At 44.0% G+C, this 25,567-nt stretch overlaps 1 protein-coding gene across 1 annotated transcript in view; it reads right to left on the reverse strand.

Annotated features, from left to right (window-relative positions):
• Window positions 1-5,428, reverse strand: part of KDR (kinase insert domain receptor) — a 32,007-nt gene extending 26,579 nt beyond the window's left edge. The window contains exons 1-6 of the mRNA XM_057414013.1: window positions 5,343-5,428; window positions 3,982-4,072; window positions 3,246-3,442; window positions 2,017-2,141; window positions 1,523-1,691; window positions 159-298 (exon numbers count right to left, since the gene is read on the reverse strand). Coding sequence (XP_057269996.1) covers window positions 159-298; window positions 1,523-1,691; window positions 2,017-2,141; window positions 3,246-3,442; window positions 3,982-4,072; window positions 5,343-5,394 — 774 coding nt within the window. The 5' untranslated portion in view covers window positions 5,395-5,428. The remainder of the gene's footprint in view (window positions 1-158; window positions 299-1,522; window positions 1,692-2,016; window positions 2,142-3,245; window positions 3,443-3,981; window positions 4,073-5,342) is intronic.
• Window positions 5,429-25,567: the final 20,139 nt, after the last annotated feature.

Consider the following 25,567-nt stretch of genomic DNA (forward strand, 5'->3'; position numbering starts at 1 on the left):
GGGAGTTCTATTGTTATTCCTCCTTTGCACACCTGTATATACTGACCATTTCTTTGTGTATTATCACCTGCTTTGTCAATATTATAAAGGTGGGAGTGACATTATACGTAAATTTATTTCATTGTGATATTGGCACTCTTAATTTATTACAGATTTACCTTGATGGAAGGGTAGTCCCATTTAAAATCAATTCCTACATTCAGCTCCGTCCTTACAGTGCAGTTGAGAACCAGTTTTTCTCCCACTGCCAGCTCTACTTGGGAGTGTGGGTTCATTGTCAGGTCATAAATTCTGTATCCTAGAGGAAGAGAAAGGCACACAGAAACCTGGGGGTAAGAAGAGGGTTCTTTACAGCACTCAGCACCACATTTCCCACAAAAATTCACCAAAACTCCCACTGAAACCCCAGCTACAAGGAATCCCCTTGGTGTCCCAGTTCAGCATGATGACGGGTGTAAAAAGGAGCCTGGACGGAAGGAATGCAGCTGCCCTGAGCATTTCCCATCCGAGACCTGCATCAGACAGTGGCACAGCAGGATGTATGCGCTCGATCAGAGTGCCCCCCAGAAGTAGGAGCAGGCAGGATATGGTGACCCACATGGTTCCTCTGCCTTAGACACCTTCTTCTTATCCTTGTGAGACCTGAAACTTAAGGAGGTATTTCCCCTTCCTCAGCAGTAAGAGGGAATTTATTAAGAATAACAGTCTGATAATAGCAAAATCATCCAAATTTTAATTTGTGCAATAAAATTTAAAATATTCCAATACAGAATATTCTGAATGCAAAAATTCTGAATATGCTCCAAATCAGAGTCAGGACTGATGAGCCTGGTGAAGAAGCAATTGCCTGCTGCACAAAGTAAAGGGTGGAGAGCCGCTATGCCTTCCTACCGAGCAAGGCAAGACTGCCTTGGTGCCATTTGGCCACTTGAAGTGGTTACTGTGTCCTCAGCCAAAAGGGAAATAGCTGCAGTTTTAGCTCAGGCTTAAGTCTCCACAGAGTCATCACATTATTTCTGAGTTTTGTTGAATAACTGACAAAATATACCAGGGAAAGCATAAATCTCCATGAGAGTCAGGACATAGATCTGAGGGAGAAGAGACAACCTAGCTCATAATGCAACCCTCAGATCCCCCATTGCCTTGGTACCCCCTCAGAGCAATTCCTTTTCATCTGCTGCTGATGGATGCCTGTCCCCAGTTCCCTCCAACTACAATCTGCATCCTGGATAAGCGAATAAAGTACATAACTGATTTTAGGAAAAAGGCTTGCATTGTCAGGAAAAAAAAATCCTTGGCATCTATGTAAAACACTAAAATAGAAGCACTTTTCCCAGTGATCAGCCAGAAAGAATACAATACATTGCATTTAAAAGAAAAGTAATATATCTCACAACATCCATTTTGCATTAGCTGCATTGTCATTATTGAATAACTTAGAGTCCAACCAAATGTAATTGGTTCAGTATGTTGTAGTGAGTAAAAGAACATTGGCTATAAAGGAAAAAAAACTTTGGCTTACCTACAACTGCGACTATATATATCACAGACTGGTAGCTTTCATCATCTATTTTGGCTTCACAGAAGACCATGCCCGCATAGTTGATTAAATGGCTGGGTATAGTGAAGCCCTTTTTATTATTCCATGAAATTGATTTACCATCAGGGACAAATATCTTTTCCGGATATTTCTGTTTGGAACATTGATAAAATACAGTCAGATTTCAAAAAAATCAAACAACCCTGAATATTCAAGTCCAATATTTTCCATAACCGCAGGGACCCAGTCTTAACATCCTAGCTCAGGCAATCTCCCTTTCACAGGCAATCACTCCGCACTTTGAGAGCGCAGGATCACGGAGGAGTACAGTTACAGCACTCACCTTGTAATCACAGACTGCAAAGTTCCCAAGGATAGAAAGAAGCTTTTAAGAAATGCAGTTATACTTCAAGCAAAGTATTTACGTCACAGTGATTTCAACTAACTCTTAAAATAATAGTGGTCTTTTTCCTTACCGCATGTAGAGATACATTGAGATTTGATACGGTTCCAAGGCACGGCACTACCACAGTTTTATTCTTAGTGATGTATACAATGCCAAGCTGATCACTAACTGAAGTCACAAACGGAGATCTGTAATCTAGAAGAATATTCAGTTGGTAAATGGGTACTGTCACATTATTATGGAGGAAACTTTTCCAATTTTGTTCTGTCCCTATTTCTTCTCAAAGCAGTTTTATTCTTTTCTATGTGGTAAAACATTTAAATGATGAGACTAAGTAGGAAGTACATATTTTGACAGACATCCCCCAGTTTTACGATATAATTACTCTGAAAACAGTTATCCACAGCAGTGTGCACCTTGGAGAATAGCTTCCTGTCATCACAGTCTTTGTGCCGGTAAAAATCTGATTTACCCTAGTGTGACTTTCCTTGCATAAGTACTACAGGAAATATCAGTCAGAAGCAGCAGCACGCTACATCGGCTCCCCCAGTGGCAGCATCCTCTTTAAAGTCAGACCAAAAAAAATAGTAAGCTCATGATCTTACAAAACAAGCTAAGCCAAGTAGATAATAACGTCTCATTTTTCAAGATGGTAACTATAAGTTAAGAACAAAAGGAAACAGGTTGTATAAGAAAATGAGTATGAAACCATCAGTGCAAAAAAGGCAGATGCCTCAGTGTACACATTCACTGAAATGAATGTATACCTGAATGCTTTGCAGTATCTGTGGCGCTCAGCTGCATTGCTACCAGCCTGACTGTGAAAACTTAGCTCTTACAGCCTAAATAGATTTTGCCGTCACAATCAGCAAATATATGGAAGTTTATGTTTTGGAGTTGTTTTTGTTTTTTATTTTTAATGGTATCAGATAGTACAAATTGTAAAAGGGATCAAAACCTGTAATTTTTAATAAATATACAATCTCTGTAATCCTTCTCCTGAGGTCAGTAATAGCTCACAGTGCAAAGCAGACATGTATGTTAAGCTCCAGGTAAAGGAGAATAGCAGACCAAGTACTGCATATGGCAGGTTGCTTCAAAATTACAGGCACAAGGGCTTTTCTACTGATGGCAACTAGCATATTGGCATGAAATCAATCAACAATAAAAGAAGAAAAGTAACAATTTCACAGAATAAAAAATTCAAGGATTGATAGATTTTAAAGTCAAAATCGTTTTGAGATACTTTTTCTCCTGAGGCTAAGGGAAGAGCCACCTAAGAGCTGTGTAAGCACTTACCTTGAACGTAGACATAAATGGTTGTCGCTGCCTGGTTGTCCTTGTAAAGGCACCTGTAGTCGCCTGTGTCATTGCCAATGACTTTGAGAAGAGTAAGTGTCTTGCAGTAGGGGCCATCACTGCAGTTTATCACCGAGATACGCTTCTCAACACTGCTCTGGTTGCTTGGCCAGGACCACTCCAGTGGTCTCTGTCCACTGGGGAAGCAAAAACGTTGGAGAGGTGTGAGCATGTGATGAGCACCAGTACTAGGGTGGTGAACCCCAGACTCGCTGGTCTCTATGGCATTGAGAGGAACAGGCTTCATCAAATCATGTGGAGCATCAAGCCATGCAGGATAAATTCATGTTTATCAACTTATTGTTAATACCTATATGAAAGTTATTTGAGATTTCCATTCTGCTAAACCTGAGTGACACAGCACTCAAAAGGGAGCTTCAAGAGCATGATTTCAGGAGCATGGCTCACCAGGCTGGCTCCATGAGGACCCAGCTGATGCTTCCTTCTCTGGGCCACCCTGTGCTTCCCAGATCTCCCTTGCTCCAACCCCCTAAGATCATTTCCAAAGTCTGTAAGGGGAAAGCAAGGTGAGGGTCGGGGGAGGAAGGGGAAGCGCAAAGGATGTGGGGAGGAAGAACAGGAGCAATGATGGGAGAGAGACTGAATCACCTGTGATTCTATGCAAAAACTCATAAATTACCCCCATCAAAATCTTGCTGGATCGATTTGCCCTTACCTGCAGGTAATATTTAGAGTGTTATTTGCAGTTATTGTGAGGACATCTTTTTGGATACTAAGGGTTGGCTGATCCAGAGAAATAACTAAACCTGTAAATAATAATAACAAACACGTATAAAGCCCCGTAAATCAACCCAATAGACAAAGTACACATTACTTAATCAGAAAAGCATTATGTACAGGAATATGCAGTATGTTTTAAGAGGACGCTTTCACATCATCTATTTAGCAGAGAAGAGTAAATAATGACTTTTCACACATCCCAGAAAGTTCAAAAACTCTGTCATAACAGGAAGCAAAGGCAGATGGTCAGGAGCTAGCTGCAGAGCACTACAATTCAGCCAGCCAGGGTGGAGTTCCTGTTTTCTTGCATTGCCAACTTCAAGGTCTAACAAGAGGATGTGGGACATTGAAATGAAGCGAACCTTCATCTGATGATCTCACTCCCTGGGGAAAGGGATTACTAACTTTTCTTATAATAAATTGAATATAGTTGAGTTCTTCGAGACTACCGATCAATGAACTATATGAAGAAACTATTTTAAGTTTGTCAGAAATTCGAAATCCCATGAATTTATTTTGCCCCATGATTTTCTGAGGTTATCGCTTTCCTCCTAAGCAATCAGGCAAAAGTCTATTACTACCAACTCTGTTCACAACAGGGCTTGCATCACGCCTAACCTGAGTCCTCCATGCTTGCGAGGGTTGTGATCTGGGTGCCAGTGTTGGCTTTGAGGCAACAGCCCAGCTTATGCAACATTTGGGAGTACCACAGGGAGAGATTTTCAGCCCGCCCTGGCTGCTCCCATCACCGTCAGGAATCCCGCCTCACCCGGGAGAGCCAGCAGCCCCAACCGGGACAGCTCGGACAGCTATGGCAGGCAACAAGAAAGCGTGGCCAGACCGGGACCTTCCCTACTTCCCTAGTATTTCCCCACACTTTAATCACTGGCATCCCGAGCAGGCTCTTCGCTGATGACGGGTTTCCCGCATTTGGCTCCAGGGACATTTTGCTCTCGGAAACGATGTCTGATGCTGGAGCCAAGAGTGCAGGACACTATGCCATGGCAGGCAGCCCTGTCATATGGGCCAGCACCAGCCAGAGAAGCGAGGAGGGAAGGTGAGAGGACAGGACAGGACAGCAAGCCCGTAGTACTGGGCATCCCGTCCCACCCCAGGGTTCGCACTGCCTCACCGTACCACCGTCCCTGACAATCCCAAGTGAAACCAGCACCCGCGCAGTTCCCGACACCTGATCATACCCGCGCCGCCTCTCCCCGTGGCCCCGTGGGGCTGCCGGACCCCAGCGGCTCCCCGACAGGCCGAACCCCGGGCAGCTGGGGCACTCCGAGGGCTTACCGGGAGCTAGGCACAGCAGGACCGCCAGCAGCCGCGCCGCACCGTGCTCCATACCGCGGGCGCCGCGGGGCGCGAAGCGAACCCTCTCCCCGACGGCGCTGTCCGTCCGGCAGCCGAGCCGAGCCGAGCCGAACCGTGCCGAGCCGAGCCGAGCCGAGCCGAGCCGAGCCGAGCCGAGCCGAGCCGAGCCGAAGCGGGCCGCGCTGCGCTGCGCTGCACCGCACCGCACAGCACAGCGGGGATGCGGGACCCCGGCGAGCAGCACCGCCCAACTTGAGCCAGGGGGCGGGGCTTGCCGCAGAGGCTCTGCCCACCTCTCCTTGGCCCCGCCCCTCGCCCCTCCCCATGGCCCCGCGGCGGAGCCCGGAGGGGATGGGATGCTCTGGTTCTGGCACGCACCGGGAGCAATCCGCCTGCTTGGCAAAGGCAGGAGGGACTCAGGGGCATCAGCACTGAAACTTCGTGTCACCTGGGGCTTCACCAGGGGGCTCTTCAAGTCCCCTCAACCCCAAAATCATCCCTATGAAGCACACGTATGAGACACAGCCATCTTCTTGCTCACTGACTTCAGCCAACTGGGTTGGAAGTGTCTGGTGGTATCAGTGCTAAGTTCATAACATGGGAGTCCCTGAATCATGTCGAATGTATCCACCAGCCTAACGGGCCACATCACATCTAAGGGGATCCAACCAGCCCCATCCTTCTCCCTGCTGGATGTTCCATTCCCCTCTCACACCAAAGGTTTGATTTTTCCCCAAATGACCCACTCAGTTGCAACTATACCTTTTAATCAAAATTATTAAGCAGTGGCTGTTGAAAGAGAAGTTCATGAGGAAGTCCTTTGGGAAAAATAAACACATGGTTATTAATGCTTTAACCATACACATGACCATAAACGCCCCGAGGGAAATAAATACATCCTCATAGACAGATGCATAGGTAAATAGGTAGAAAATCAGGTAGATAGAAATACACAACTATGCACATAACTATGCATACATATACATATATGTATCTTTACATGCTACGTTTTTCTCTTTCCCTGCAAGTCTTCATGTGAGCTTGTCCACAAACAGTCAACTAAGTTAATGAGGCAGTGATTTTATTTTGCATGCTATGCAGTTCCAGCTGGTTTACTGTACTGGGGGATGAGCTTGAATTTCAATTTCCTTTGAAATTACACCCCTGTTGCTCACAGAAAGATACAGGGAGTGGGAGAAGCCAAATTCCTATGCTGATTTTTCCCAGAGATCCAGTAAAATCCATGAAAAGTCAAAAGGACTCATGGTTCAAGAGGCAGCAAGTCAGCACTGTGCAAATTAAATGTGTTCTTGCTATTTTTATGGGCTCTTAAACCAGAAAATTAGTAGCCATTATTAATATCTCCATCTCCACCATACTGCAGGTCAGGTCACTGGTCTTTCTAAGTGATTTGTGGAACTTTGGCAGTGATTATTAAATAACCAACTGTTGCTGAGACTAGGCTGCACGTAGGGTTGTATGGTAGTGATAAATACCTAGAGAGAACCAAGGGCACCTACTGCCAAAGAAACAGTTCTGATAACTTTATTAGTTGCGATGCTTGTTTTGTTTGGTTGACTACAAAGAGAAAAAAACTGATAGGGAATGGATGACCCGCAAGAACTGTTTGCCTTCAAAGCAGCTGAGCTAGTCAACAAAGCTAATTAAACTATAGGGGTTAGTGGAAAAAACGTTCACATGAAATTATTAAAGGATCCATAAGCACAGTAAAATCACTGGTAGCTCACTCTGGTGCCTTCTGCATTCCTACATGAGCTTCCAAACATGCAATCACTAGAAAATATGCCACTATATCAATTCTAACAAGTGGTTTTTTTTCTGAAATGTAGTCAGAGGATGGGCAAATAGAGCTTACTGCAATACCACTTAGCTTCTGTATTCATGCACAGTTGCTGCTATCAAGTGAGCGGTTTGGAGGGGGTTGGTTGGTTTCACTGTCAAAAGTTATTTTGGTGCCTGAGCTTTATGGAATGAATGCCCACTGTTTGCCCTAAGAATATCTAAGCAAAGATAGATAAATGCTAGCCCTCCCCAGGCTCTTTGGCATTTGCCATGTCCCCTTCTTCCTTCTCCCCTGCAGTGGCCTGAGGAAGGGGAAGGAAGGAAAGGCTAACCCCATCAGCACACAAACCTCTTGACTGGTCTGTGTGCATACACTGACCTGAGCAGCCAGCAGTGAGGAGCTTGCACGTTGCTGATGTTGGCCATCTACAGGGAAGTGCACATTTCAAAAGCACAAAGTGCTTTTATCTCCCTGAGTGATCCCAGTGAGATCTCTTACATCCTGAGTGATCCTGGTGAGAGTCTTTACACCATGCTTCCTAAATGGGGCACAATCCTTCAGTACTTTGCCTGGCTGCTGGTATAATCTTGTTAGCTAGAATAATACTGCAGGAACTGCTGCTTCACTGTATGAATTGCCATCCCTATAGCACCAGGGACATTTGGGATACCAGTGAGCAAACTGTAAGATAATTTCTTTACACTCCAGACACTTGAATGGGGCCCTGACCCTGTAGACATTTAAATACAAGAATAACTTTACTCTAGAAAGTCATTCTACAGATGGTGGCCTTTTTATCTGAGTCAGATTACTTACATACGTGATGTTGGTGGGACTATTCTTTTAGTATTACCAAGTGAAAACTGAAGCTAAGAATCACTGGAATGGTAGGTGTCTGGGAAAAGTGAGAGCTAGAAAAGATGTGAAGTGACTTTACCAACACAGGATGTATAGTATCGTATGTGTCTTGCTACAAAAAATCTTTTATTTTGAGCTTTGATGGGGCTTTCTCAAGTGGAAGATGTCATGAGGAACCTCTACAAGAAAAATCAGCCTCAGTACAGAAGCCACCTGAAGTCCAAGTGAAAGATTCATCTGAATACACCGCTACCATAACAGTTATGGGACAACCGATGTCTGTTGATAAAACCAAAACTTCAATAATTCCAGTGTTGGCAGCTTTCTTACCCAGCCTTTTAGGCTGTAATCTCATACAGCCTTTGTATCATCCTTTAGACTTGTAGAGTATCTATCATAGCCTCGCTCGCACCAGAGACTCTCAGGGCTTAACCACAAGGAGACAGTGAGAGAAGCCGAACATATTAATGTCATTGAGCAAGGAAGGAATGGGATTTCCTATCTCCCCAGAGACAGTTTCAACCTGGGAAACTTCCTGGGATCCTGAAAACAACATGCAATGGCTTCCAAACCTAGCCCACTCTCTGTCCCAGCACCCTCACCTGCCTTAAATAACAGGCAATCCTGCCAAGACATTTCAAATCTGGCTCAGTTCAGAAAAGTGCCACTGCCTTGGACAGGCAATACCAGTAAAGAAATAGGGGGCTGGAAGAAGCTCCGTGAATGTTCAGCCTTCCTACTGCACTAAGCAGACCTCAGCCCAGTGTGGGACCAGACTTGGAAGTTTGCAGGAGAGCTGGTAGCTGACAGACGGGATGCAATCAGATCACGTGCATCACTCCCAAGTTTTGTCAGATCAGTTCCCTGCTCCCACAGGATCTCCCGGAGCCCCTCGGAGAGCAGCTCCCATCCTGAAATCAGTGTGTTCCCAGCCCCTGGGGTTATTTTCTTCCTTCCCTGCAGCCTCTTTCTGCCGCAGCCCCAGTGCAGGGGAAACTGTGCTCACGGATGGCCCCTGGGAACGGGCAGTGCAACGGAAGGGGGCACGAAGCCTTGCCTTGCCCAAACGGGGCCAGCAAGCTTTTGTTTACGCATCTGCTCCTCTGGTCGCCAAAAGCTCATTAAGAACAAGACACAAAGAAGCAGCAGAGGGACCGGGTAGCCCCCCTCCCCTCTCCCCCCTGACCTGTCACGACTCTCCCTGGCTCTGTCAGCGCCTCCCGGGCAGCCCAGCAGAGGAGCTTGTCCAGAGCAACTGCAGCAGCAGGAGCAGCCGGGACACCTTTTGTTTGCTTAATTATTCAAATAACCTGGGGAGATAAGGGCTGGAAACACCGACTACGTGCCTCCTTCCTCATGTAGCTCAATGGGTTTGCAAGTGGGCAATGTCCCACGTAGAATACATCTGGGATGTGGCCGCCGGCAGCTGGACCGACCCGTGGTCACACCTCTGTGCCACAGCTGGGGCTGCAAGCACCTCAGCATCTAATGAACGATGGAAGCTACCTTCAGTTCTGTCTGCATTGCAAACTGTACCACTGCAAACCTGCATCCTTGCAACAACACTGGAGCCAGGCAGCACGGCCTTAATGTGCCTTTCATCATGCGTGATTTGCTAACACACTGATAAACCTTGCTAAGGCAAACGTGGAAGGAAGCACATTCAAGATGCTGCTACCAGAAGAAAACAAGAAGGTATTCATTTAACATTGGATACCATTACTTTTCATATAAACCACATACAAAATCAAATATATATTAAGCATGATGCATACTCCATGTGTAGACCCCAGAAAATGTGTTGGTTCACAAATGGCATTGAAAAGGACAAAATCTATCTTTCCAGCTAGAAATGAAATAACTGTCCCAGGTGACAACAAGCATGGAAGTAGAAATGAGAAAGCATAAAACCACTCATTTTCAGACAGCGTTTCCTAATAGTAGAGGTCTGAATGACACTGCTTTCAGAGTATGCAAAAAATGCTGAAACCTTTGCTGGAATCTGTGAACATGTCACTTGTGATTGGCCTTGTCCAGCTATAAACAGGAGGTGTGAGTGTGGCATGTGTGGACATCCCCAAAGAAGCTTTATTCTAGCTTGGCTGGATGCTCATTGTAACAAAACTGGAGGAGCAGGTTCACTGTTGTCAAGGTCCAGACTAGTCTAACTAGCCTTGGATACATCTCTCCACTCCTAGGTGCCTAATTATGGTTGGAGGCAGGTGGAATTTTAGGGACACACCTTTGAAAAAATCGATTTCTTCCATTGTTTATTAGCTTGACTCCATCATGTCCCAGCTCTCTGTATAACTGCTCGTGCCAGGACAACAGGGTCCTGTGCGCCCTCCATAGGAGCTGTTCAGTTTTCCCCACCAAGCTGGTCTTCCCCACCAAACCCTGTATGGGGCAGGAGCTTTGTGGGGAAAATGCCTTTACTTGTTTATGTGGCTGAAGCCTCTGGAAATTTCTTTCCTGCTTGAAGCAGGAAGCAGCTCTGAGGAGTCACTTTCTGAGCAGGAATCAGAGGGTAATTCAGTATCTCAGCCCCTGGCCATGTGGTCAGTCAGGCTAATGGATGGGCAACTGGTGACAGGGACAAGCTGCAGATTCTTACATGGAAGTGACATGCAATCTTTTTTCTCTTCTCTTCTTTCTTTTCTTTTTTTCCTTATGTTTTCCTTCTTTTACAAAACTGCTGGCGAATGAAAAATCTTTTTTAATAGTTCACTGGTGCAGCATGCTCTCACTACATCCCTTCCTGTGAAAGGATCTCGCAAGAATACCCTCACCTCCACGCTGCAGGAGTTGAAAGCAGCCTCCTCAGTCATTTTGGCCACATTTATGCTGATTCCCTTAATATCCACTGAAGGGGGAGAATAAGGGAGCAGCATCACACTATAAAGAGGGTCATGGCGGAGAGACCTGCATTCTCACCCTCACTGCTGCAAATACTGACGGATTTTGTTTGGTGTGGAACAGCATCACCAGGAAACCTAAAATGCCTATCTGCTATAGCATGGTGCCTAAGGGTTTCTAGTGACCTGAAGCCAGGACCCCCATAGGTTAAATTCCATGGTGGTGGAAGTCTAGCTGCTTGGGAAACAATAACTGCCAAAAATACATGCTACCAGTTTGCTATGAAATAAATAAAGATTATGAATGTATGTGACAGAGCACCAGCCTATCCAAGGTAGTCTTACAACAAGTAGAAGCAATGCACCCCAGCTCCCAGGGAGCTTGTGTCCCCCCATATCACATAAACAGCAACCTCCATTTGAAGGTTTTTGGGTTGTTTGAGGCACCTTTCTGCCATGGAGGTGCCTTAGTGTCTGCTCATATTTTATCTGTTGCAGTCTTTCACTGGTGAGGGCTCTAATGAAATGTCTCACCTACATCCTACCACTTCTTAAATTAAATATATATAGACGTAATATCTTAGAGATATTTGACCACTGTCGCTTTTGCTTGAAACTGGCAGCAGGGTTAAAAAATTATGAGTCAAGTAGATAGAAAAATAAACAGACAGACATAGAATGTGATTAGGTGGGTCCTACTTCCCTAGGAAACAAATCCCTAAAATTTACAGGTCAGACCAACTACCAGCATTCCACAGGACAGAATTAGATGCTGAAAGTGGAGGCAACACAAAGGAGAGGAAAGCACTGTCAGAAATTGTGAAAACCCAGCCTATGAGAAAAAGCTGAAGGATTTAAGACTGTTCAATCTAGGAGAGATCAGGCAGACTCATGTGATAACAGCCTTCCAGTGGGGAAGGCTGGAAATGCCTGATCGGTTATCCTCACAGCCACCAAGGGTAAGAGAGGAAACAATCAGTCTAATTTTCTGGACAGATTTATCTCACATAACATGGAACGTTTTCTGACTTTTGGGGCAGTTAAGCACAGAATAAGGTGGTGTGGGGAGTCTGGGATAAGCATCAGTTGAGGTATTTAAGATCAGGTCTGTCAGGGATGAAATCTAATTCTGCTTTACAATAGAAGTAGGTATTAGATAGTTTTCTCAGGTTTATTCAAGTCCCACGTATTCATGATTGATAGGAATACAATTCGTGTTTTTCTGTTCTTTAATAAAAGAGCCCCTAAAATGAAACACTTCTTTACAGGGACAAGTGTACCAACCTACAACATTTCAGTATTTATTCTCAGCTGGGATAACTAATATGATCAGTCTGAGCTAATACCTCTTCTACTTCTTTTTTGAAAGGTATCTTGGAGTGAGTGGGTTTCTTGTCATTTTTTTCTGTTCACAAACAAAACCAAACTATTATTCACACAACACTAGTTCCAGCTAGGAACTGCTGGGAGAGACCTCAGAGCACAAGGTAATGGGGACTACTGAAGTGTATCAGCAGTTGCCAAAGTACAAGCAGTGCTTTATAGTGATGGCGCAAAATGGCGTCAAACACTTTTCCCAAATCAGTGACAATGGCAATTTATAGTGCATGGGTTGATAGCACATGACTTCTTTCTCAACTAAAGCTTGCAAGTTCATTTACAGAATGTCCAGACTGGTTCCTTCCAGGTAATTCATTTTCTGCACAAATATTTTCACAACCAGGGTAACTGGATGGTAACTGAATAGTGTCATGGGACATAATGTAGGGTCTCCACAATGTAAGCATGTAATAACATAAAGAGCCATGAGATCCAGAAAAAGGCACAGCAAGGGTTGTTATAGATACAGGAGGGACCTTCATCACTCTACCATTCTTCTAAAGACTTTTTGGGGTACTAGTACACCTGGGTCCCACAGTCCCTCTGAAGAGCAACCTTCATCTCAGCAGTGAAGAAACCTTGCTTCAAGTATGTTGCGGTCAACATTTCTTTGCACAGCAAATATCTTAAACGTGATTAATCACTTTAAAGTTGCAATACACCAGTTGATTTTTAACACTCCTGTTCCCAAATCCCTTTTCTCTTCAATGTACAAAAGTTCATCACAACCAATCATCTATTTGCCTGTTATGCTTCTGCTTCTTTCACTTCATACCCACTTTAATGAGATATTTGCCATCATTTTTTCCAAAGAAAAGAACTGTTTCACCAGCAGCAAGTTCAATTTCTGTTCAGACTCCCCTTCGAAGACACAAACTAACACATTTTGAGAAGGGACAGGGAGAATGTCTCAGCTTATTTGCTGAAAAAAAAATCCTCTATTTACAGGGGTGCCAATCACCTTTCAGCAGTCTGGGGAATGAGACTACCTCAGTCCTCACAACCAGCATCTTCACCCCAAAACCATAAATCCTAACCTCAAACTCTGCTTTCTCCATATTTTGCCTTTATGAACAAGTTAATTGATTGATCACACTCTTTTTTTTAACCACCTGATTATTTTCCCACACCTCTCATCCAAACAGAAACATCACAGCAAATATCGTACCACCCTCACACTGTTTTCTGCTGTGGCTGTAGCTAAATAAATTCTCTAAACATGTGGTAGCTGATGTGCAGCACTGTGGCTCCCAGAAGAAAAGCATCAACAGGAAAGGAAAGGAAGCAACCAGGCACTGGCTGTATTCCCCACTGAGTTTGTCTCACCAGAAGCTGTCACCAACCAAAGATTAAAAAATACATTCTACTTGGTTTTCTGGAGGGGAGCATCTGAGCAAGACATGCACAAAATTCATGGAATCATCATTAAGTCCAAAAGGAAATATTAGGACATGTAGTCCGACCTTTGAAAACTGGAGGCAACACAGGGATCCCACTGGGACACCATTCTTCATTATTTAAGTGCAAATTCTACTAGAGGGAAGAGGAATATTTACCAGCACTGGAGCCTGACTGAAGTTAGAGCCAGATGGTGAAGGACTCAGAGCCTACACATTATCCAGGAGGATCTTAGGATCATATATAATAGCAACTTTAGCACTTATTCTAAAGGACAAATAACTGTACACTCATATATATGTGGGCTATAATATATACACATACATGTCTGCATATATACATATATGTATGCACTTTTGGGGACATCAGGAATATTTCTGGAGTTCTACTAGTATAGCATTTATTAACTACCCAGTAAACATAGCTGATAAGCATGTAGAAATTATTCAATTTCACTAAATTGGTGATTCAGTGTTTGTAAGAAATGCATTGACATTCCCATTATTTCGGTTGTGGGAATAAATAAGGTGACTCTTCTGTGTAGCACTCATAGCAAGCAATGAGGACACTCCTTTCCTCCTGCTCAGACACAGGGAGTTGATTAAGGCTAACAAGGCCAAGGAAGCTCTAAGGAAATCCCAGTCCCTTGGGATGGGCTGGAAGGTTTCCTAGAGGCCCATCCTGCAGCTGAGGGTGCAGCCCTGGAGTGAGCCCAGCTCTGTTCCTTGCTATGGTTGGGATCATATTTTCCAGGCGAGTCCTGGGTACAAACCACCACAGACTGGGAAAAGTGATACACAGGAGGCCATGTGGTGGAACACTGCCAGGCTGTCCTCTGGGGTGCTGCTTTCTCTGCACAGGCTATGATTCAGTGGCTGCATTTCCCACTGAGACCAGCACAGTAGCGCTAGGCAGTGAAGAGGTGAGGCAGAACTATGAGTACAAGGATGACACAGGTGCAAAAGTAGACAGGGATGCCAAATCTCCAGGCTTAAATTAGTAGGAAGGACTTTCTCCTGTAGCCACAACTATCACCGTTAGAATGAGTAGTGTAAGCAACCATTTAGGGTGAACACCTTATAGGATTGTCATGGACCTCAGATTATCTGGTTTTGAACTTCTGTTCAAAAAATTAACAGGATGAGAGTCAACACGAATTCTCCATGAGCCTGAAACCAGACCCTTTATTGCAGGCAATACTATGCCAGCACTGAAGTGTTGGCACCACACACCACACACCTCCTTACTCTTTGACATCTGCTGACCATCGTGTGCCAAGGAAAAGGTAACTGAGCAGTTCAAGGAAGGAAGACATTGAGCTCAGAGTCACTGATACCTGCCAACATGACTTATTTTATATTAGACTTAGAAATACAGGAGTATTTGTGTCATAAAGACTGAGAACCTTAGCATAGAACTTCCATTTCTAAACTCTTAAAAATAGTTGGTTTTTTTAAACCCAGAAAACGTAGCAACTGGAGCCAGTGAAGAGCGAATCTCTCTGACATCCACAGATGTATGAACAGTCACTATGTTGAATAATCCTCTCTGTTTCCCCATTCCTCTCCCTCTGACTCATCCATAATGCCATTTACTTTATTCACACAGTTTAACTGCAGATGTGCACCCCCTTGTCATCATTTCAGTTTCTAGATATTTTTTTTTCCATGTGAACCTGTGAAAATATTTTGATTGAACTTGTGCAAAAATATTTCAGGCAAACCCAAGGTATGGATGTCAAAATTTGCTAGGTGAATAACATACCTATAATAACAATATCCGATTATTAAAGGAAGCAAGTGGGAAAATATAGGTCTATGGTTTCTAGGTTGTAGGGGAAAATAAATTACAGGTCCTGATTAAAAGTTGTTAAAGGACTCTGAATTATGCTTCCCTTCCTTAATCAATTTGACTTACTAAGCATTGCCCCAGCCCAGCAGAGCTACGTAGGCAGGCTTACTGCACTCGCATGGTGCAGTCAGTGAAAGTCACTTTCTGTAGCCTTCAGCCTGCCTCTTGGATATGCATGTCATCAGGAACACTGAGGCCAGGCTCACTACTTTCTCTTCCGCCCCTTTAACTCCACATGTTTCCTGACCCTTGGCTTCTCTGCTGAGAGGGCTTGCCACCTGCACAGCAGCTCTGCTAGCACAATCACATCCTGTACCTTCACCGTGTCCAGGGTTCATTATTTTCATCAGCCAGTATGATGGTTGTGATGGGAATGTGCTTGGGTTCTAACCATTCTTGCCATTGGAAAACAAAGCACTGTTTCCGCTGTGCTGTGCAGCAGTGGTAGTTCACATAGCATCCCGCTTGCTGCCTCTTTGGGCAGGATGAAGAATGCCTCATGGGGATGGGGACCTTGGCCTTTGCAAAACTGGCATGCAGCAGCAACAGGACATGTGAAAAAGCAGAGTTCCATTTCTTCAGATACTTCTGTCCTTTTCTCCCAAGGGAGATGCTGCCATGAATGCTCACAGCTGGATCTCTCCCCTAGGCAGGACTGGAAGTGGTCTAATATGTCCTGACTTGCTGTTTCTCCCATGCCCAGTTCAAAGTGGGAAACAAACAAAATAGCTCAACCTACTGGGAGGGATTTCTGCACTTAAGGCAGCATTAGGCTGCTGTCCTAAGGAAATAAACTGTGCCATTACATTGTTTGTCCATCTGTAAGTCCCACTCTCCTTACTAGTTCTTGAATTCATTGGCCAATTTCTGCAAAGCTGAAAAGGTGTTAGAAATAGCACAGTTAATTAAGTCTGTGGAAAGACCCAGTTCACTATCCCTCTAGGGAACAGGTAATCTCTTTGACAGCAGCCAGATAGATAAAGAGCATGCACATATGAGCCTGCCCACTTCTTCCTGGCTCCTGACTACCTACAGCACGGATACAACTCCAGCCCAGTGGGCATGGAAATAGATGCAGGAGCTGGGGTGATGCCGAAGAGACTTCTAGAGGACGTAAGTCCATGGGGAACTAAGAAACTAAGACCTGCTAGTTCTGCTGCTCAAAACCCTGATGCGTTAATGAATTACTGTGTTCAGATGTACATCAGGTGACAAATGCCAAAGCTCCTTGGTTTTATTTATCACGGCATAGGCAAATGAAAGACCAATGTCTTCCAAAAAGAAACCACAGTGCTTCCAAAGGAAGTATGCTTCTGTTGGTCCAGTTCTGACCTCCTTTGCACTGATGCAGACTGGAAAACTCTGCTTGAACATCCTTCACGGTTAATGATAGCTTGTATAAAATACCATTTCAAACTAAATCCTCCTGAGAGCACCAGAAAACACAGAAAAAATCTCCAGCATTTCTGATAGACTTATTCTGCTGCATAATTATTTTGACAGCAACCCAAATTAGCTTCTCTGAAGTCAATAACAAAATTGGCTCAGTGTGAGGAAAGAAGAAATGCCAAGTAATTCTTCATCTGAAATATGATCTTCTGGATCTAGAGTCCTCACACTGATACTTCCACCAACTAGTAAAAAGAATTTCACCCTTGAGCTGATGTCAGATCTATTTTCTTAAAAACAACAGTGTTACACTTGAGAAAGGACCTATGCAAAGAGGGACACTGACTTTCATCTGTCATGAAGCGCTCATGCAGCCTGTAGAAATCTGTTGGTTTTATAAAAAGAAGACCCACAACTTAAAAAGTTGTGTTCTCAGGACATGAACACATATTTGGAATTCAGCTACAATCGGATTGAATATATGCTAAGGTTATTTCAGCCTGTGGAGTCAATCTAGATTTCTTCAGTATGAACAGGTTTGATTTCATTCTTAATGGTTGGCTTTTATCAAGTATCTTTCTGAAGTCATCACTTCTATCAATTGGAGTAGAGAAAGATTTATTTCTCCACCATAAGTGTGGTGGGCTTTTTATGCAGTAGGAACAGAAAAATCATTTTCTTCCGTGTGAACAACAGCACTCAGTGATAGACAGGTAGGGTCTTGAGACAGGAAAATGTTTGTCTCAAATTTTGCAAATGGTGTTTGGGGACAATCTTAACCTGGAAGAGATCTACTTTGGGAGACGACAGAGCACAAGAGCAAACAAGGCAGATCCACACTTTATCCATCTCACTGAAGGTTTTGTACATTGTCCTCTTCCAGAGGCAGATGAAACCACCCCTATGTCAGGGGTCACTGTGATCATCTTTAGTGGTAGCCATATAGCACTTTGGGTATACAGCCTTTAAGCCTCAGAGGAATTGTAATGGACTACATGAGGAAGAGCTTTCATCTCAGTGTCAGACACCAGGAAAGGCTGTGCAAAACTAACTTTTATAATGGCTGGAAATCTCTGCTTTTGGTGCATTAACTTTAGTGGGAGAAAAATGCTGCATATATGAGAGAGAATGTTATAGTGGGAAAAAGAGACAGTACCTGAACAACCTTCTGAACACATTACTGAGAAAAGTAGCTAATGAGCTCTCACCTTACTGATAAAAGTTTTATAGGCACATACGTTTTTCCTTCTATGAAAGTCTTCTCAAAATGCCATTTGTCAATCAAAAGGTCATGTTCTGTAAATATTTGGGGCTTTCACAGGTTCAGTTACACCCTGGAAGTCATGATCCAGTGTTAGCAACAGTTTTGAATTGCCCGAAAACCCAAGCCACCCACTTCTTGGGTATGTGAGTTGACTACTGTGTTGCATATAAAATGGGCTACTGTTGGAAACCTTTCCTGAAATAAAAACTCTCTAGTCATTTAATAGCGCAGTGAAGCCAGCATAGGAATAAAGACCACTTTGCCTAGTTTTGGAATCACAGTGGAGAGAGGAGAGGGGTATGAAACTGCTGTAACTCTCTGTGGTGGCAGCACAACAAGTGGGTCTGATTTCCAAGTCCAACCTCCAAACCAGCTCAGATGCTAGACTGAGGTGGTTGATCAGTGCAAGTTCTTTTAAATCTTTGGATGGAAAGCCCATGTAAATCCTGTTTGAGGTGAGTAAGTCCTTTTTGTGCTTCTGGTCCTTTGATGCACAAAGGATTTAAAAAGCAGCTGCGTATTTATTTTACAACGCATTCAGCATGTATACTTTTGAATGATAAGATGGTTTATCTGTAGTTTGCTTAATCTTTTCCTGTCATTCATGGAGATTAAGCACCATTTTCATTGTAAACATTCCCTCTGCTCCCTTCATGATTCCCTAAGGATACACCAGTTCAGACATCCCTTCAAATAATGAACAGGCAAGGACTAATAAATATTTCACACATAAAAGGAGTCTTGAAGCAAAAGGCTCTAATAGCTCCTTTCATTATGGGGGATATTTCTGTTTGATTTTTACTTCTTGAATCCTTTCTTAAAATTCAGAGCCAAACATGGATTTCCAGTGAAAGTGGCAAGCACACCTGGACCTAGATAAAACAAAATGACAGAAAACAAACTGCCAGGAAGCAGAGCTCTTATTTTGTACGCAGTTCCACCCCATCCCACTTCCTATAGTGCATTTTAAAGAAGGGGCTGCTCTATATCCCAGCCCTTCAAAGACTGCAATACATTTTTCCATTATCATCTAAAGCACAGTGCACTTTCAAGGCTAAAGATTAAGTAAGGGGAAAGTGAAAACATAATTTATGGTGAAATTTCTGAACTCATCAACTCTGTGTAAAAGTAAAGAAAGATAAATCCAGCCAGGGTCATATAGTTTTCCCTCAGCTGGATTTTCATCAAGAGTTGCCAGTCTGTTGTCTTTCTAGTCATCAGAGAGCAATTAATTAGAAAGTCATAATGTAAGTTGAAGCATCTCAAGGCTTTAAAGTGAAATTCAACTATCTAAGAACAAACCATTAGAGGAAGCCACATGTGTCTAAACATCTTTTTAGCAAGTTTCTTTTAGTTATCTTTACTTGGGGGAAACAAATTCACAGATATCCAACATTTTATGTATAGTCTCTTGTTTTAATAGAAAGGTGAATGGTTAAGAAAACTGGGAAGTGATGTTTTTACTTTGCAAGAAGGTCTGATTCATGGGCTGGAAAAACTCGTGGTGATTTCTGTCATTCATTTCTCAGAAGCTTCTGCTTTTGCTGTAGGACATTTTGCCAGCTTCTGTGACAGCCTTTGGATCCTTGTGGTTTACAATCCAGCAAAATAAAATACCTCAGGATGAGTGCCTGTTTTGTGAAGATTATTAACTTCAGTGGTTCAGGAAGGGCAAGGCCCTTTGGGAAAGAAGACTAAACAGATGGGGACCTGGACACCTAAATCCATCACATCTCACCAGGTATGCATCCTGCTCCTGAGCTCTTTCACAACATGGATGTAGCCAGAGACCAACCAGCCATGTCATAGTCACACCTAGACAAACACCTCCAAAGGAAGACAAGCATCAGTGAACACAGAAGTGGGTTTGGAGCTTTCACGTCCACTTACATGCTGCTGATACCAGGTCATGCTCACCACTTGCTGATGAAAAATATTCACCAGTCACTGCCAACATGGACACAAGACCTCTGCATTCACTCAGAAGTATGCTGTTGGTGCCGTGGCTTGGTCCTTCATCTTCCTTGTACATAATAAGTGCCACTGTGCTCCCTGCCATGGAAAGGAACTTGCACATGAGTACAAAATGATGTCTTTTGGCAGCTAAACAGGTTTTTGACCACATAGCTGTAGCAGTAGCCAAATCTGCTAGATGGTCAGCTTTCAAAGTCTTGTGCTTGAATCATTTTCCATTACATGAATGCACTGACATTAATGGAGCAACATTGGTTTAGGACTTGTGTTTTACTAGTTGTATTCATCTCGACTGGAGACAGAAGCTTTCACCTACATTACCAACAAACAGCAGCCCTGATGTTGTGGCATCACAAATGGGGTGAGCTAAGACTGCTTCTGAGAAATATGGTCGCAGATTCCCTCAGACTCAGCCATGCATGCCTGTGCCTTTCCCAGAGCCAGTGTTAGCGCAGCAGCCATAGAGAAAACACAGCTCCTGCCCACCCTTGACACTGGTATCCCCAGACATGGCTTTAGGGCTAATCTGACCATCACTAGTCCAGCTGATGGCTCAGATATGGCCTCTGAAAATGAAGCTGAATATTTCACCTATGCCATCATGATCGAGGCTGCACTGAAAGGGATGAATAACATGCCACAAACCTAGGCATAAGTTCTTATTGCTTCTCTTTACAGCCATAACCACACAGTTACAGTGAGCTGATCCATTGAGCTCATCTGGCAGAAAACAAACCCACTGTAAGAAACAACTTTCCATCAGGTCAGCTTAACGGACCAATGCAACCTACAATCACCATGCAATGTGCAATTCTTTTTGTGATGAAAACTGGGAAGTGGAGATCACCCCCTTGTTGGCAGTGAGCACCTAGGTCAGATTCGGTAAATCATGTAATTGCACTGTAATGCTGTTGTCTGAACTGAGTCTAGTGGTTCATGTTCCCTGCAAAGCTTCCTGTTTTCCAATAACCATCTCCAAAAGTGGCATGAGCAGCAGTGTCACTTGCTTTTGCAGACTGCATCACATTCACAATTCCCTCTTTTACTCTCCTTTCTCTTCCTGAGGGCGCAGAGTTCGGAGAACTGCTCTGCAAACAGCTTTCACCAACCTTGACTTTGCACAAGTTTTGCTTTTCTTTCTGCCAGAGTTGATCAAAATCAGTTCATACTCCACTAAAAGCAAAGTCCTGATCTGATACAGTGACATTTCAAGACTGTGTCAAAATTTGATTGCTTGCAAGCACCTTGTCACAGTGACCTGGTTCAGAGTGCCAGCAGACTCTGAGAGAAAGAGGAAGCCTTTTCAGCAAGCTCCCAGCAAGGTGTGTGGGGATGGCAAGAGCAGATGGGCAAAGAGACAGCTCTGGGGCTCCCGGCCTGTCTGATGGAATGAAATAACATCAGCAAGTTTGTAAGAGCTGACTGAGGTCTTTTTCAAAGCACAACAGCTGCAGGCCTGACTCTGAGGCTGTCATCCTGTGCTGTGCGGTGCACTTTGACCACGCTCTCACAAACACCATATCCTAGTGACAGGCTCAGCCACTTTGCTGAAGAAAACACTGGGTGAAAAGAGACACCAGCACTGCAGAACACCCAGGCACTCTGCACGTAACAGTTAGCAACAAGATCCACAGTAAAAGTAATAGCAACGAGAACGTCCATGGTAATTAATAAAGGCAGCAGCATGACAGTACAGGAAGAAGAGGTGGGAGATGTCATAAAAATTAAAAGGGTTCTTTGACTTTTGTTTTGTTTTTCAAAAAGCCTTCTTTTTTCTCAGTAAGTAACTTCTTTCCCTAAAGAAGGGAATCAAGTTTGGACATCTAACAAGGTATGTGCTCCGATGCCATGCAGGTCCAGTTACTAGTGGTTTGTTTCAGGTCAGTCTCGCAAGGTCATGCGTGCTCAATTTTAAGCATATATGTGTCTCCCGTGCCTCCCATGAATGGGGAGAGTGTTTTGAGGCTGACATGCGCTATGTTGACGTGCACTCTGAGACTGCAGCTTGGACACTCAACTGCAGCACCTCACGAGACTAAGCCTTACATGATTAAAAGCTGCAACACAATATGTTGCCCTTCTAATGGGGTCTCACTGGACTCAGGGGGTTGACACTAGGCTGTGTATCATTTGGGGCAAAAGTGATTTTGCACTGGGAACAGGAATATGTCTTACAGAGTGATTAATTCTGCTGCGTGCTGCAGCTTCCATTACAGTGCTTTACTTCAAGTGCTGCTTCTTGCCTCAGGGAATATTTTCCCACTCTCCAGTTGTTTATAATAATGAAAAGGCTGGTCTTGGTTTGGAAAAAGCAATGTGCGTAGATAAGATAAAATTGCTGCTGAGGAACTAAGAGCGGTTCTTTCTTTGCATTACCGCTTGCTGAAGGCCTGCACTCTCGTATCCAGCCTCTATCTCAGGAGCAAGCAGTAGAGCTGTAGATGCTGCTCAGCCAGTTTCCCAGACATCAGGAAATGAACGTTTTGACAATTTAACCAAAATAACAAAATAGCTAAAGTTAACAGGATAGCAGCTGTGAGGATTTATTTCTCACATGGGGCTTACCCACAGCTGTTGTTGCATGCTGAGGTGGAATGACAGAACCCCAGGATCCCCCTTAATTTTATTCATTTATTAATAGAAATAACTTTTGCAAAAGAGGATAGGCTGACACCCGTGAAGTCTGGAGTCTGAAGCCCTCTGATTTCTAACAGAAAAAGACAAGGGCAGCTTTTCTCTACTGCAACACCAGCATTTTCAGTCGTCATCCAGGTGACCATGTTTGGAAAGGAAAGATTAAGTTCTGCTTCAGTGTAGAGTCAGTCCCAAACCTAAAGGTCCCAGCAATGTTTTTGTTTGTTGTTGGATTAGGTTTCTTTTGAAAAGGGGACAAACAGGAAGGAGGGATCTCTCCTGCCCTGCTGGGTTGTTCCACCCCATTGCACTGGGCAGGAGCAGAGCAGCCCCGGTTCCACACCTCCCCATGGCAACATGATGAATGATGAGTTCCCGGGGCTATGGCACAATGGGGGAGACTAGAAGGATCCTGCACCTCTGTGAATCATGAAGACGAGATAGGAGTGCAAAGCTTTTTTGTGGAAGGGTTGAGAAAGTTCCCGCACATCAGGGCTATCTACACCAGCACAGGACATCTGGCCTCCCAGACTTAGATAGAATAGGCCAACATGGTCTCTTGCTACGCCAGCCATCATAGCAGGATTTGTTGCTGTCTATCCTGCTGTAATGGGAAGCAGATCTGTGAGTGTATGGCATCACCATGAATGGCCATCATTCCCACACAGACTGTCTGGACAGTGATTCACTGGAGCAAAGAGTTCTGCCCAGGAGCAGAAAGTTAAATTGCTGGAAAAGTGTGCAAGTGTTTAGCCTCCAGCTCTGGAATTAGGTGTCACAGGAGGGTGTTAGGGAGAACTTAGCATCTTGGGGCTGAGATGGATGAAGTAGGATGCAAAATGCTCCAGACCACCTCCTGATGAGCAGGTCTGCATGCACTGCCCCAGGAGATGGCTTCTAGCAGTATGCCAGGGGCATCCTCATTCCAAGGCTGGTCACACCTCACATGGATATTTCTGTACTGGACTCCAGAGTACAGCATGCTCCTATGTGCTTTTATAATGTCTATCATCAAATGCCTTCCCGAGGTAATCATCTTCAGAATGATTTCAGAAGAGAAGAGTGGGCAGCTCATTTAGAAGACCTGACAAGTGGAAGGCAGAATACTTAGCTGTTTAAGGGATGGCCTTTCCTTAGGAAATTCTCCCAACAATTCACAAACATTAATGAGAAATATGTTGACAAGCATTAACCTTGGCCCTAGCTATGCTGTAATACAGAGAGGAAAAGGTTGGTGCTTGCAATGGAGGGCTCTGCCCAGTCTACACAGGCTTGTTTCTGCTGCAGGACTTTTGTAAAGCAAGAAGCATTTCTGAAAGGGGTGGCTTGTACATTCTAGAAAGCTGCAGAAGCTCTCGTTAAGGCTTTGTAAATATTTATCATTTTAAATTGATAACCGTGGCTCTTTGAGTGCCTTGGATCTTAGGCTCTTCACAATGTCACTGCCTTTAAGACAAACCACAGCCCCTTTCATAACAGGCTGTTGCTTTGGTATTTTTCTCTACAAGCTCCAGAAGCATAAAACCATATCACATGATATGAAATATGATCCTGCACCAAGAGAAGAAAAAACTCTGGACAAGGCTATTACAAATAGAGGGCTTTTATCACCATGGTGTGCCCTTGAACTCGGTACAAGAATGAAGTTGTGTCTCAAACATCTCAGAACTACTCTGCTTGGACACAGCCAGGAGGATGCTTGTCTCATGCTCTCAGTGGGTGGAACTGGGATGCAGTGTTTTAGGAGTGATGGAGAAGGAGAAGAGGCCTCAGGGGTCAGGGAGCACAGCCCTCCCAGAGCCACTGTTTTGGTGCTGAGAAGAAAAGTGGGCCAGAGGTGGCTGGGCAGGGATAAAGGTGATCCTGACCTGGCCGTGAGCACAGGGCCAGGTCAGCAACAAGACTTGGGCTGTGGCATCGTTTGCAGAACAAAGAAGGTACACACATTTTTTTCATGATCATATAATCCTAAACCAACTTTACTGCTTTTTCTCTTACATGTGCTCAAATTAACTTTGGCTTGATGTCCGGGGAACTAATCTTGTCCTTGAAGTAAGAACAGGTACAGGTACATGTAATCTTGCATTCATTTTACTAAGTGAAAGCAACTGATGCTTTCACACTCATGATATTGGTCACCTCTAGTGAGGCGACTGGTACTGGGTCCCTGAAGTCTGGGATGAAGGATGGCTAACAGTACAACATGAGAAAATGAGCTGATGAGCCAAGGAAGGGTTTGGGTGAACCAGAAAACCAGTGTCTCCAGCAGTCCACAAGACCAATGCAGAAGGTGAGAGCTGGTTTTCCCAACCACAGTTTGAAATGCAGCTGTGATACAGCTGCATGGGAGGCTTGAACCATGTGAGGCTATATTTTATTACCAAATAACCCTGCTGCACTTTATGAGCAGTTGCTCTCTGTTGTTGACTTTGTGGTCACTTTCTGCTTCTTGGAATATTGCAGGAAATTTTAATAAATAGGGTCTAATTCCACCATCTTTCTCAGCCGCCATCCTTAACCTCAGTGCACGTCCACTGGAGGTAGCCTTGCTTACTGTCTGGCTATTGAGTGGTTGTTTAGTCATCACTTTACTGATACTTACAGGAAAGAGCTATTGTTCCTAGGCTTCCTTGTGAATAACAGAAGTTCCTGAATTTCTACTTCTTGTAAATTAAACAAAAAACCCCTGAAGAAAGCATTTGGTTCTGGTTTGTAAGCTATATGACTTTAATCTGCATGGATTGGTTTGATTTTTAAATTCATAGGAGCAAACAGTAATTTCAAAGACTAATCTAAG

The sequence above is a fragment of the Pezoporus wallicus genome, unplaced genomic scaffold, assembly GCF_028554395.1.
Source record: "Pezoporus wallicus isolate ANWC-B61680 ecotype Strahan unplaced genomic scaffold, APGP_CSIRO_Pwel_v1 contig_5709, whole genome shotgun sequence".
Taxonomy (NCBI): domain Eukaryota; kingdom Metazoa; phylum Chordata; class Aves; order Psittaciformes; family Psittacidae; genus Pezoporus; species Pezoporus wallicus.